Source organism: Ambystoma mexicanum, chromosome 11 (genome assembly GCF_040938575.1).
Source record: "Ambystoma mexicanum isolate Mex_15411 chromosome 11, UKY_AmexF1_1, whole genome shotgun sequence".
Taxonomy (NCBI): domain Eukaryota; kingdom Metazoa; phylum Chordata; class Amphibia; order Caudata; family Ambystomatidae; genus Ambystoma; species Ambystoma mexicanum.
Window position 1 is genome coordinate 835,355,576 of NC_090934.1, and position 14,003 is coordinate 835,369,578.

The window sequence follows — 14,003 nt, forward strand, 5'->3', positions numbered from 1 at the left end:
AAATACGATCACATTCAAAATAAATATTACTTGGACCCTACTGGTCGTGAGAGCAATAGTCAAAGCTACGTAACAGCCGATGAGCAGTATAGAAAGTGGACAGTCTGAGAGAAGTATGAGGTGTAAGGTTGCCTCGTAGTGGAATGGATAAGGACAAAGACAATGATTGGAGGAATAAATAGCTTCAGAACTACTCAAAATCACGTTTTATGGGGGATGTAGTGTTTTGAGCTGTTCCTAGATTTGGTCATTTGTTTTGACTGCTGAAGAATACAAATTAAAGGTATTATAACCTAATGCTCACCTCAGGTCTTGCCATAGAATTTAAGGGCTTTTCCACAGTATTCTTTCTCAACATGCTATTTGGGTTAGGTGTTCTACTCTATCAGACATACACTTTGTCAGTTTTTGAGTATATTTTCCTTTCTGTAGCATATATGTGATTGTTGTGGGCCATTGCTGAGAATTGTGTGTTCCTAATACATTTTTTTGGGTCCTGTAGAGATGGTGCCAAATGATGTTCAATCTGAGCTGAAGCATCTGTATGTAGCTGTGGGAGAATTGCTTCGGCACTTCTGGTCTTGCTTTCCTGTTAATACACCATTCCTAGAAGAAAAGGTAAGATGGTTTTGTAAACCTTTGTTTCATGTTCCCAGTGCATGAGTTAAGTAATTTTTTAGGCAAAGAATCGATATGTGTGGTAGAAATTAGCCCAACCAATGTTGTTCTATGAAATGTCCCATAAAAGCTACTATGCTGATCATATCAAATGAGTTTTACTACGGTTTCATCTGGTTATTTCAATAGAGAACGTTGAATAAGCCATGCCTTTTCTCCTGCTCCCCTCCACCCCCAATCTTATTTATCAAATATCTGCCTCGGTTTTTGATTATTTACCAGCCCTGTACAAACTTTGCGTCACTTGTTTCTTTTTTTGTTTCGGTCTGTGAATACTTTTTCAGATAATAAATAAGCCTCTAATAGTGATGTACACAAAGTGTATAGTTCAAATCATATTTTGGTATTCTGGAGCAGTTGCACCCACGGGCCCTTTACATGCAACTTCATGAATTTGTTTATTTTTTCTTTGCAATAATTTACTATGTTGAATGTGAAATAGCTTTATAGTATGCATTCAAGCTGGAAACTACCATCTTTCTTGTTGGAATTGTGTACAAATAGTGAGACTAACTGGTCATCCTTCACAACCTGGAGGCAAGGCTGGAATAATACTCTAAAATATGCTGCTGAGGAGACCTCCAGGGGCAAAAACAATGTCTGCCCGAGCGCAGAGCTCCCTGAAAAGCCCATATGATTACTTGAAATGGTGATCCCCTAGATCTAGTGGAGGAGTGAAAATCCCTTTTTCCTATCTATAAGAAATACTGGCTGGGGTGCAAGGTCCCGGGCCTGCAAAGAGTAGTATTGAGCGAGCCCTTGCTGAAGGAAAGAACGGGCCTGGTGTGGCCCTGAAGTGCACTTGCTGCAGCAGTTCACTAGGTCTGTGGGATGGCTGCAGCGGCCGGACCTTGGGGCTGCCCTGGGACGGTCAGCGTAAGCCATGGATCCCGCTGAGATGAGGGTTGAGTGGAGAGGCGAACCGGTGGAGGCGCAGAGATGAGGCTACTGACTGGAGGGACTGGAGGTGAGGGAGGGAGCAGTGGAAGACCGGGGCCGGGTGTCAGGCTAGGGTAGAGCCCATGCTCCATGGTTCATCCAAGGTTTCCTCTCTCCTACTTCACCCCAGCTCTTCCTGGCGAGGTAAGGTATTAGATTTGTTTGGTTTTGGTGGCCCCCGCTCCCTATGTTTGGCACGTATTAGCCTTTGGGGGTCCCCTGCTTCCTCAATATTGGATGCGGGGGACCGAAAAAAAAAGAAAAAAAGACACTGCAGTGTCGGGTCAGACACCGCAGGGCTGAAGTGGACCACAGGTAAGTGGGACTACACCTTCTATTGTAGTGTGCACAAATCAACTAGCATAGGTTATGCTCTAATAGAGGAAGGTAAGCATACCAATAGCGTGGATGGACCACGACATGGTAGTTACTGAGGTGAGTCTTACCCTCCCTAGGAGAGTCCTAGAGTGATTGGTGATGCTGCCATACCTTCCTGCCAGACAAAATATATGTAGAGAGGTACACTGGGATGAAATAAAACTTAACTTAACTTGGAAGAAAACGATAATGGTGAGTCCTCCATAGGGATAAAATGAGAGGTGACTAAATCTAAGATGAGGGGTCTTCTCATAGCGAAAGTGTCTAGGAAGAAGGTAGACAAGGCACTGAAAGATGACTTAGAAGTAACAGTAAGCTTGAAGAAAAATACAATAGTGAGGAGAATGATAGCAAGGTGAGGGAGAAAATCTGATGGACATTCTTCTGGGGCAGAATTTAAGCAAAACTTACCAGGCAATGAAATAAATTAAGCAGCAGTATTTTGCAAAAGGAAACATGCTGGGTACAATCCTAGCAAATAGGTTGCAAGTCCACAAGATAAAATATAAGGGTGAAGGAAATTATAAAGTAGGAGGGGAAGAAGGGGAACACACCTGAGGACTTCGCCAAATGCTTTGCAGAGTATTAACAAACCTTCTATTCAAAGGAGGGGGATTAGAATATAGAGAACATACCCAAGTTCCTATGGGAAATTGAGATACTGAAGCTCCCATTTTGAAGTGGTGGAACAGCTAGAGAGGAAGATCACAGTGGAAGAGGTGCAGAGGTCATTTGGAGAGTAAGCCTTTGGTAAAGCTCTTGGAGAGAATGTCTATACCGCAAACAGCTATAAACTCTTTTGTGGGGTATTGTCACTGTTCCTCAATAGGATATATTTTTTTTAAATCGCAATTTATTGTTTTAAAACTATTACTTCTCACAACAAAGTAAAATAAAACCTAACACAATGGGGTGATTCGCAAATGCCAAATGACTACTAAAGGATTTACTTTGGGAAACAGGGAAATGGACAATAGGTTGAGGCCGACAGGAGAAAAGGTTATAAACCCCTAACTCTCCTCGACCCATTTGCCCCATATTTTCTCACATTTCCCAAGGTATTGTATACGCTCTTCTCGAGGGCCGTGCACATGTCCATTTCAGAGAACCATTTAATCAGTCTGGGATGTTTGGCACCCCCATACAGAAATGATAGTCTATTTCTTCAGACCAACAGCAGTGCATAGAAATAACGTATCATATTTACTAAAAGTAATTTCCCCCAAAACACCCAGGTGTAAGAGTTTGGGATCCAGCGGGGTCGCCAGGCCCATGACCCTATACAGTTTGTCTCAACATTCCCTCCAGAAGTGATGAACTTGTTGGCATTCCCAAATGGTGTGCATGAAGGTATCCTTTAACCCTTCACATTGCAGACAGCATGCACGGTCAGGGCGACCCCATTGAAACAAAACTATCTGAGTATAATATACCCTATCAAAGTATTTTGAGTGGTTAGCCGTATTCTGGCCGGTATCTCAATATCCCTAGGCAACATCAACGCATTCACGCAATCCTCTGCTTCTAGTGAGCCCACATCCCGCTCCCACCTTGCCTTGTTGTTTATTAGGTCCCTGGTCTCAAAGGCTGTAATATCCTGGTATAGGGTAGACTTTTGTGCAGATACACTCTGGGAGTAAGTTTGCCTCAAAAGGGCAGCATGCCAAAATATCTTCTAAGGTTTGGAATTGGGCAATGAAGGCATGTGATAACGAAGTAGTGGAATTGTTCAGAGTTCGGGAGTCCGAACGACGTTTGATTTCCTCAAAGAGAATCAGTCTGCCCTCTTTCACCGCATCTGAGAAATGCAGTATGTTATATGTCTCCCATGTCCTAAGACCGCCTATCCTGTCAACTTCCACGAGCTGTACGTTGTGTCATAGGGGCTGGAGTAAGGTTGCCCGATTACCCAACGTGTTGATGTACCTCTGTCCACACCCACCTAGTGTGGTGCCGCATACTCTGGAGTGATAGCGTCTTTGGGTCACTGTATAGAATTTGAGTAGGAGGGCAGTCTCTGCATCACCTCCTCTCAGCCTTAATCTGTGTGAATGTAGGATCTCCATGCAATCAGTCTACCAGTTGGCCGGCCCAGTAGTAACCTTGCATGTCGGGTAGCCCAATACCTCCTACCCTGACCGATCTTTGCAATGTGAGCAGGGCGTTACAGGCTTGTCCACCTCCCCATAAGATTTCGGAGGGTGTTGTCAATTTAAGCAAATTTTTCCTTGGGGGATGTGGAGCAGAGCATTTTGTAAGATGGATAGACATCTAGGCAGGGTCAACATTTTAAATGGGGCCTCCTTCCCTAGCAAAGTCAACGGGAGGGATTTCCAGTGGGTCACATCCTGAGTAAAGCTGTCTGTGATAGGGTTGCAGGTTTGCAAGTGTGAAAATCGTTGTGCCCTTCGTATATACCTAGATGCATAAAGCCACCTGGTAAGGGCAATGGTGAGTGACAGCGTCATCTCTACCCTGAAGTGGAAAGACAAATTTGTGATGTCATCTTTGATGTCGTGGGTGTTAGTCTTAGCAGTGCACGGTGGTGGTGCGAGTTATGGTTGCTTAGCTTAACATAACTGGCGTATTTCAAGGGTTTTTCGGTTTTACTTGGAACCATAACGTCCTTTTAACAAAGTTTTTTTCACTGAATATAGATAATGTAAATGTAATAAATGTTTTCTAAGACCTCCTTACCTTACATATATATAACATAGAAAATCCTAAACCCCCTGCCCCGCTAGTGATGTCTGTGGACTGTGCGCATGCCCACGGGCGGACGCGGTCACCATCCTCACTATCCAAAAACTCAGGGGGGGTATCTTACATTGTTGTATCATACAATAAAAACACCAAACATGATCAAAAAGCACCACATAAATACATTACATTTAAAAATAAATAAGAACTGGAAAATGTATATGTAAGACACCAACCATCCACTGAAGTAGTGTTTGCAATATAATGGAATATACCAAAACAAAATAAATATGCCTCCAGCAGAATTACCTCACATAAACTGCACAGCAAGAAGCAAGAGCATACTTACACAGCAGTACCACCAAAAGTTTGTAAGAAACGTGCAAGTACACTACATTTCTCCAGCATGGGGTCTGGCATGGATTCACATGCTCATGAATATTCCCCGTCGTCAGGCTGGGAATCCTCGGTAAAGGAAAAACCAGTATCAGTTTCGTTTCTGATCTGTCTTTCTTAGTAGCAACCAATCACTGATCTCTGGGTCATACTGCCCCCAGCCAATGACTGCCCTCTCCCTAAGCCCCGCCCCTGGTAGCTATCCTCAGATTTTTACCGCACGCTCAAGTGTTGGGAGTCGTCGTGTTTAGCTCTCGTGTTTTTTACTGCGTTTTGACGTTTTTTCAGGAGAATTTCTCATTTTTTCAGTTTAATCGAGCCTCACGCTCCACCGTTTCTGCTTCCGATAACGGGGACCCGTTTTAGAATTCTTCTACGCCCCTCAAGGGGGAAGTTTTCGTCGAGTTTACACTTCTTGGAGGATTCCGGAAGATCTGCGGCCTACCTCAAGACATGGCCCAGGACAAAGGGAGCTTGACGCCTGGATCCAAGCTGTTCAGGAACTGCCCTGGATGCGGATTATATAACGTTTTCAAGGAGGACGAGCATTTGCAATGTCTCTACTGCCTCCATGGGGACAAGACGCACGTGGAGAAGGTCTGTGCGTTCTGCAAGAACCTTTCGGAACGAACCAAACAAGATCGTCGTTCCCGCCTCGCCACCTGGCTGGAGAAGGGCACAGCAAGTGAGAAGGCGAAGAAGAAGTCTGAGCGGGCTTCTAAGTCCTTTGAGGGCACCCCGGCGACGGGGGCCCAACAGAAGTCCAAGCACCGCGAGTCTGCGGGCTCCGGGAGTGCCGAAAGGTCGGGCTCTTCGGTTGCCAAGCAGGGCGCTACTTCCCCGGCACGTTCGACCACGAGACAGCGCTCTGGGTTGGGGAAGAGGAAGTCCGAGAACCCGGGTAGGCCGCTAGAGCGGACACAGTCGATCTCGAAGGGGGAGCGAGGCGTTGACCCTCCCCCCAAGGAAAAGGCCCAGGACGCACCTAAGGTGGTGAGGGCCTTGATCCACCCGGCTAAGGCCTCTACCGAAGTGGTCTCTGCGATCCCGGCGGAGCCAGCTGAGACTACGCCAATGGAAACGGCCCCTGGTCTCCCCCCTTCGTGCCTGCGAGACCGGTGGACCCTTCATCCCCCTCGCCGGGAGAGGATACGGCGACGGATACGACGACGGGGGACAGACGACGACGGCGGCGATGACACAGCGGACATCCCGTCGTCGCCACACCCACGGGCATCCCCAGCCGACGAGGTTGGCTCTTTCCACGCCATGATAACCAGGGCATCCGAGCTCTTCCAGCTCTGCCCTGAAGAACAGAAAAAGGAGGTGTTTCTGTACCAGCGACGAGAGGCTAAGAGGAAGACGGTCCTCGCGGTGCCTTTACTCGACGACATCTGGGACGAGGGGCTTGCTGTCCTCAAGAACCCTGCCACGACACCCGCCAAGAGGGACAGGTACGAGAAGTACCGAGTCCCCGATGCCACCCCCTTGTGCCTCAGGGCCCAGCCCACGCCGGACTCGGTCGTCTCGGCAGCGGCTAAGAAGAAGGCAGCGGCCGCGGCGGCTTCAACTTCCACCTCCCCGCCGGACAGCGAGGGTAAGAAGTTGGACTCTATGGGACGACGAGTCATCTCGTCGGCGGCGATGACTATTAAGGCGGCCAATGCCTTAGCGATCGTGGCCCGCTTCGACAGGGAGCTCTGGTTCAAGATAGCTCCCCTGCTAGATTTCCTGCCTGATGACGAAAGGGCAGAGGCACTAGAGATTTTGCAGGAGGGCGAGATGGCGTTGGATCACGCCATTACGGTGGCAACGGACATTGCCGATACCGGATTTCGCTAACTGGGCAACAGAGTTTGCCTCCGACGACGAGGATGGCTCAAGGCGATAGACTTTCGCCAGGACGTCCAGACCAGAGTGTTGGACATGCCGTTCGACGGCAACAACCTCTTTGGTAAGGCCGTGGTTGAGTCTCTACAGGCCATCAAGACGGACTCGGAGACGGCCCGGGGCCCTTGGTGTGCTTCAGCAGCGACGGCCCTTTCGGAGCTCTGGAGGCAGACAGGGTGCCTCCAAAGGATCCAGCGGTGGCTCCTCCACCTACCGCCAGGCGGCCCGCTCCTCTTCCCAGGAGGCCTACAGAGGTTGCGGCAAACAAGGGGTTTCCCGCCGTTGTCGGCAAGGCCGCCTCCAAGCAAGAATGACCCAGCCGTGTTGTTGGGCCCCCTCCGAAGCACCCCGGTGGGAGGCTGGCTGACGAAGTTCGTCGGCGTGTGGGAGTCCATCTCCACCGACCGTTGGGTGTTGGACACCCTGGCCAACGGGCACTCGCTGGAATTCCAAAAGAAGTGCCTTTGCATTCCTCCCGTGGCCAGGAAGGAAAATCACGTCCCTCAACTGCTGTTGGAGGTAAGACCGATGCTCAAAGGTGCCATCGAGCTCGTCCCCAGAAGGCTCCGGAGTGTACTCAAGGTACTTCCTCGTCAGGAAGAAGACAGGCGGTTGGCGCCCCATCCTGGACCTGCGCCGCTGAAACAAGTACATCAAGGCACAGAAATTCAGGATGGTCACCCTCCAGCACGTGCTGGGACAGCTGGAGGAAGGCGACTTCCTATCGTCGCTGGACCCAGAGGATGCTTACTTCCACATCCCCATTCTAAGAAGGCACAGGAAGTTCCTCAGGTTTGTGGTTCAAGGACTCCACTACCAATTCAGAGCCCTACCCTTCGGATTAAAGTCGGCACCCAGGGTTTTCACCAAGTGCCTGGCACCAGTGGTGGCGCGGCTGTGCCTGCAGGGGATCCACGTCTACCCCTACCTGGACGACTGGCTAATCCGGGCAAGGTCAAGGGAACTTGCCGTCGATCATACGGCGAGGATCGTCCGGTTGCTCACGGAGCTGGGGTTCTCCATCAACTACCCCAAATCCCACCTGGTTCCGTCGCAAGTAGCACTGTTTTTGGGGCGAAGCTCGATAGAGTGGAGCAATTGGCCTCCCCTTCAGAGGAGAGGACCAATACCATCCTGGGCAAGGTACGGCGACTGTTAGCCACGGACGTGGCCAGGGTGAAGTCCATCAAGTCCCTTCTCGGGATGATGTCCTCATGCATCTACCTTGTACCCCTTTGCAGACTTCGGATGCGTCCGCTGCAGGAGTTCCTCGACGCCCGCTGGTTTCAGGCAGGGGGCTGCTTCGGGACAGGATCCCCCTTGACGAGGAGTTCCGTCGGGCGATACTATGGTGGGGCACCCGGGCTCACCTCACGACCCGCACGGACTTTCAAACACGGGCGTTTCAGGAGACAGTGACTACGGACGCCTTTCTGGAGGGTTGGGGGGCCCACACCGGAGATCTCCATGCAAGAGGCCTTTGGCTCCCTGAGGAGAGGTCTCTTCACATCAACATCTTGGAGCTCCGTGCAGTGTTCTGGGTGCTCAAGTCGTTCCTCCCGTCCCTCAAGGACAAAGTGGTGAGGATCTTCACCGACAACACCACCACGATGTTCTACATACGGAAGCAGGGGTGCACCAGATCCCCAGCCCTATCCAAGGAGGCCCAGGATCTGTGGCACTGGGCCGTCGCCCAGGGGATGGTTCTGGTTCCCTTCCACCGGGCAGGAATAAAAAACACCATCGCCGACTCACTCAGAAGGGAGCTACGCTCGTGCCACGAGTGGGATCTGCGCCAGGGTCAAGTGGATCGACTCTTCCGACGATGGGGCAAACCCCAGATCAACTTGTTAGCGACGGCGACGAACTCCAAGTGCCAGAGGTTCGCCAGCAGGTTCCCCCAGCCGAGGAGCATGGGTGATGCTTTCTCGTTCCCTTGGGACGGCCTGTTTCTATACGCGTTCCCTCCATTGCCGTTGCTGCTCCGCCTCCTCAACCAGCTCAAGAAGTCCAGGTGCAGGATGATCCTCGTCGCACCAGCATGGCCGAGGCAGATCTGGTTCCCGGACCTTCTGGACTTGTCAACGTCCCCACCCGTCAGGCTGCTGGCGGACCCAGATCTTCTTGTCACGATGCCTGCTCCCGGGGAGCCGGCTCAGGCCCTGTGTCCCCGAAAGCGGACATTAAGTCCGCGGGGGAGGTCCCAGCAACCCCTTATAGGGGCCCTTTGGACAGCGTCCTGGCACCTATGGCGCCAGGCTCATAGAAAGCGTCAGTCCTGGCGCCATAGGCGCCAGGCTCATTATGAAAGTGTTTGGGTGCACTTACCTGATGCAGACCATGCTGCAGAACCCCGGCCTCCTTGAGGCCTGAAAGGAACTACTTTACCTGTGGGACTCATTTACCACCCGGGCGGGGTCGGGGAAGGATACATACCTGATTGGAGGAAGGACACATTCTAGGAACTTCTTCCAAGGCTATTTAAACCACACCCGATCAGCCACACGTGCTTCGCGTTGTTCTGCATCTAGCGCTGGACGCTCACCGTGTCTGCTCCTGCATCTTGACTTCTGCCACACCTGCCAGCATCCTGAATCACCTGCAAAGGAAGGGAACAAGAGAACAGAAGAAGGAATAGGCCTCACCTGCTAAATCTGCATCCCAGAGACATTTCGCCGACAATCCTGAAAAGGAAGACATTTATTTTTAAAAGCACATTGCAGCGATCGCTGCAGCGCCGCATTCTACTCACCTTTACAGGGCGCCTCCATGTTCAGCAGCGACCATCCGGATTCGCAGTCGCGCTCCCGCGCCTAGGGAGAAAAAGACAAGAACAAAGGTGAGAGAAAGAAGGGAAAAGGGAAGCTAAAACTCCATGTCAAGACTTACCTGTTGGGTCATTCCCTTTTCATTTCGGGTCCGCGCCGCATCCAGGCATTTTCGGACCCCGGCCCCTAAGGGGAAAAAGACATCAGCGTTAATGAGTGAATGAAAAGACATTACCAAAACACTCATTAAAGACTTACCTGATTTCCACAAGGATTTCACCGCTCACCTCGGGTCGGTGCCTGTTCCCCGGCATTCCGTACCCCGGCCCCTATGGGGAAAAAGACACTAGCATTAGAACATTAATGCATGGACACAAGGGGAACCACTTATAGAAAAACTTAGCTGGAAGCCAAGCAAGTTTGGTTCTAACCCATCCGAAAATCCAGAGACGTAACTGGATACCAACGCGCCCCTGCATCAGAAGCAGGATGGAGAGCTCGTCCTTCCAGACCCTAAGGTGAGACGCTACGGGGAACCACAGAAGGGTTTTGAGGAGGGTGAGAGGGGTAAGTGGGAGGCCGATTGCATTACCCCGCAGACAGTTAACCCCCTATTCTCACCTACAGAAGGATACTTCTGCGAGTCAGACAAGCCAGATGTGGGGCCCGGTCCAGTCCGTCTTCCGAACCCTGCGCATCACCTTAGACGAGGTCACAGCAGCGCGAACCAGGCCAGCGCCCCCGTGGGAGTCAGGTGAGCGTTACACTTCTCTCCAGAGAAGGAGGAGCCATTCTACACCACGACCCTCAGTCACTGAACTTGCAGGCCTGGCTCCTGCAGCACTAGAGTTTGGAGGGTACGATATCCTGGCTGATTGCAGAGAGTTTCTTGCAAAGGCCTGGGTGAGGAAGAGGAAGAGGTTCTCTGTCTGGTGCCGTGCACAGAAGATTAACCCTCTGCGGATTACGGCCACTCAAGTGCTGCCATACTTACGGTCGCTGGCCAAAGCTGGACTGGCTCTCGCCTCCATAAAAATACATCTGGCTGCCATCTCCCGATATGCCAGGACTACGGGACAGGCGTCCTTGTGGTCTCATCGCCTGGTAAAGGAATTTATGAAGGGACTATTCTGATCATCCCGCCAGTGAAGGCCCCTGCCCCGACGTGGGAACTTAATGTGATGCTGACCAGGCTCATGGGGGGCCCCATTCAAGCCTATGCATTCGGTGCCTTTGAAGTTCCTGTCATGGAAGATAGCGTTCCTCATGGCTATCACCTCTGCACGATGAGTGGGAGAGATTCAGGCCCTATCTTGCAAGCCTCCATACTTGACTTTTCATGACACGAGGGTGGTGCTGAGGACGCACCCCTCCTTCATGCCCAAGGTGCCGTCGGACTTCCACCTCAACGAGCCCTTGGTGTTACCAGTTTTCTTTCCGCCGCCTTTGACGCCGGCCGAGAGGACTTTGCACTCGCTGGATGTAGCTAGAGCGCTGAAGTTCTATGTGGAACGCACAAAGAGTTTTTGGAAGACGGCACAACTGTTTGTGAACTTTGGGTCTGTGAATCAAGGGAAGACTCTCTCTTGAAGACTTCCATTTCCAGATGGCTCTCCGGCTGCATTATGCATTGTCACCGATTGGCAAACCGACTGCTGCCCGGCCGTCCGAGAGCCCATTCGACCAGAGCGATCGCTGCTACCACGGCGTTCCTGTCTGGTGTGCCCCTGCTGGACATCTGCAGGGCTGCTACGTGGAGGTCGATGCACACCTTAACAAGATTCTACTGCGTCGATCGGGACTCCAGGGAGGAGTCCAGGGTCGGCCAAGCAGTGCTGCGCAACCTGTTCGCTTAAGGTGAACCTGGTGAGGAGGTAAGAGATGCTTAATGTTGAGTTGGTGTATTGCTTAATGTTGAGCCTGTTGCCACCTCCCGTGGTTGTGCATGTGTATACTGCTATGTATTCTTTTATTCATGAGCATGTGAATCCATGCCAGACCCCATGCTGGAGAAGGAACAAGTTACTTACCTGTAACTGTTGTTCTCCAGCATGGGTCTGGCATGGATTCACATGCGAACCCTCCCACCTACCCCTCTGCGGCTCTTCACTTGGTCATACTGCCTCTTGGCGTGCTACCAAATCTGAGGATGGCTGCCAGGGGCGGGGTTTAGGGAGAGGGCAGTCATTGGCTGGGGGCAGTATGACCCAGAGATCAGCGATTGGTTACTACTAAGAAAGACAGATCAGAAACGAAACTGATACTGATTTTTTCTTTACCGAGGATTCCCAGCCTGACTGGGAATATTCATGAGCATGTGAATCCATGCCAGACCCATGCTGCAGAACAACAGTTACAGGTAAGTAACTTGTTCCTTATTTCATATATTTATACATTTTCTGTATTAGGTACCCTAAAACTAATATATATTTTTTTTTTACATAGAAATGTGCAGTACTTTGGAATGGCTGGAAAAGAATTTCCCATGAGATGAAATGAGGGAAGATACTAATGGTGGACACATTTCTCTATATAAGCCAATTAATAACTGATACTTTGTGTTTTAACAGACCAGACAGACAATAAATATAATATACCAAGAGAGATATTAGAAGATCCTCTGAAATGAATGGAACTAAAAATTGATTTGTTGATGAAACACTTAAATCAACTAAACAGTGTGTTGTGGACCACATTAAAGAAAACATGAAATATCACAGTCCCACATGTACCTGTTCCCCTTCTCCATGTCCCAGCCAACTATCCCCAAACCCTCCCCAGCAAGAAAAACGTTACGATGAGACTTCCTACCCTTCCTCCCCTCCCATACATCATGTCCAAACACCTAATCCCACTCTATTTGTTTCAGTTTCTGCTTCCCCCTCTTTCGTAATTTTTATACTGTTAAACAATAATAACATTTTAAGTGTATTCTTAGTATATGCCTGTCTTATTTTTTTTTTTTAGAAGACTGTCCGGGATGTCCACAATTTACCAAAATGGGGGTGTCCTAAGGACACTATACCTGTCCGTACTGTCTGTAATTAAAATAGAAGTGTCCTTAGAACACACAAGATGTCAGCCTATCCGTAATTAACCAAAATGGGGTGTCCTACGAACACCCCCCCTGTTAATAATGTCCGCAACCAGAATTAATATAGCCGTAGAACACATATCCCGTCCGCCTGTCTGCTGAGTTTTGACGCACATTTATTTTATTCTGGGACTTCAACACTGTTCTTGGAACACCCGCGCACATGCACATCACACACTTGGATCTACGAACATCGTGCCTGTCCGTCGTCATGTGACTGCACCCACGCTGAGCATGTGTCTTTATTTGCGGACACTGTCCGGGCCCACGAACATTTAAAAAGTGCTTTTTTTGAGCAATCCAAGGTATTTTACAGTAGAAGTTAACCATCGCACATGTCCCAGACAATGTCCCTACCAATCTACATATTTTTTGGAACGTTTTGAGCCCTTTCTTGGTGTTCGAAGTGTCCTGGGACAGCGCGGGTGTCCGTGAAGCGCGCACCTGCACCCCTATAAAAGGCCACATCCCAGAGTTCATCCTCAGTCTGCTTTTTGATTTCCAAGATTTACAACAGGGCAATTGTGCATGTTGCTGTTCCTGGTTATTAACCTTCCAGACATTGCTTCTGCTGCTACTGCCTCAGCACCAGCACACCCACCCCCTCCACCACCACCCCGTCCCCAAGGGCCTGCAGAGGGGAACAGGCGTGAGGATGCCGAAGAGAGGGATGAAGAGGATGAGGAAGAGGAAGTCCCTACTACTAGCATTCACCGTGAGTCTTGGGTGTGTCGGTCATTTATCACCGTTGATGGAAAGGCAAAAGCTCATGCGAACAAGGTGATCTGGACTCAGTGCCGCATGGTCGTGGCAAGCCTGGTTTATATAGCTTTGATACTACATCAATGAAGCAACACCTAAAGTCGTTCCACGTGGGGCTATTCGTAACGATATACGTAGGTTGAGTTCCTCTGCAGCATCCTACTTTTCTGCTCCTGTCACCACAAAAGACACTCCGGTGGGGCAGTGCATCCCTCCAGCTGCCTCGCTGGCCATTCATGATGCTGTTGACCCTTACCTTTCGAGGGTCACAATATCGTGCATGTACTGCAACGCAGTACTCTGCAGGGGGGCAGAACCTTTCAGTGCTTTCGAGACTGCGGTCAAGGAGCATGAGAAAGTCTGCGACCTACCTCAATAAGGCCCACCCTACATCTTCC

The 14,003-nt window shown here is 50.1% G+C and overlaps 1 protein-coding gene across 2 annotated transcripts in view; it reads left to right on the forward strand.

The window, feature by feature from the left end:
- The window catches only part of GTF2H1 (general transcription factor IIH subunit 1), a 1,239,907-nt gene that overhangs the window by 1,133,416 nt on the left and 92,488 nt on the right, over positions 1-14,003 (forward strand). For both annotated transcript variants that reach the window (XM_069623786.1, XM_069623785.1), the window contains exon 13: positions 503-618. In XM_069623786.1, coding sequence (XP_069479887.1) covers positions 503-618 — 116 coding nt within the window. The remainder of the gene's footprint in view (positions 1-502; positions 619-14,003) is intronic.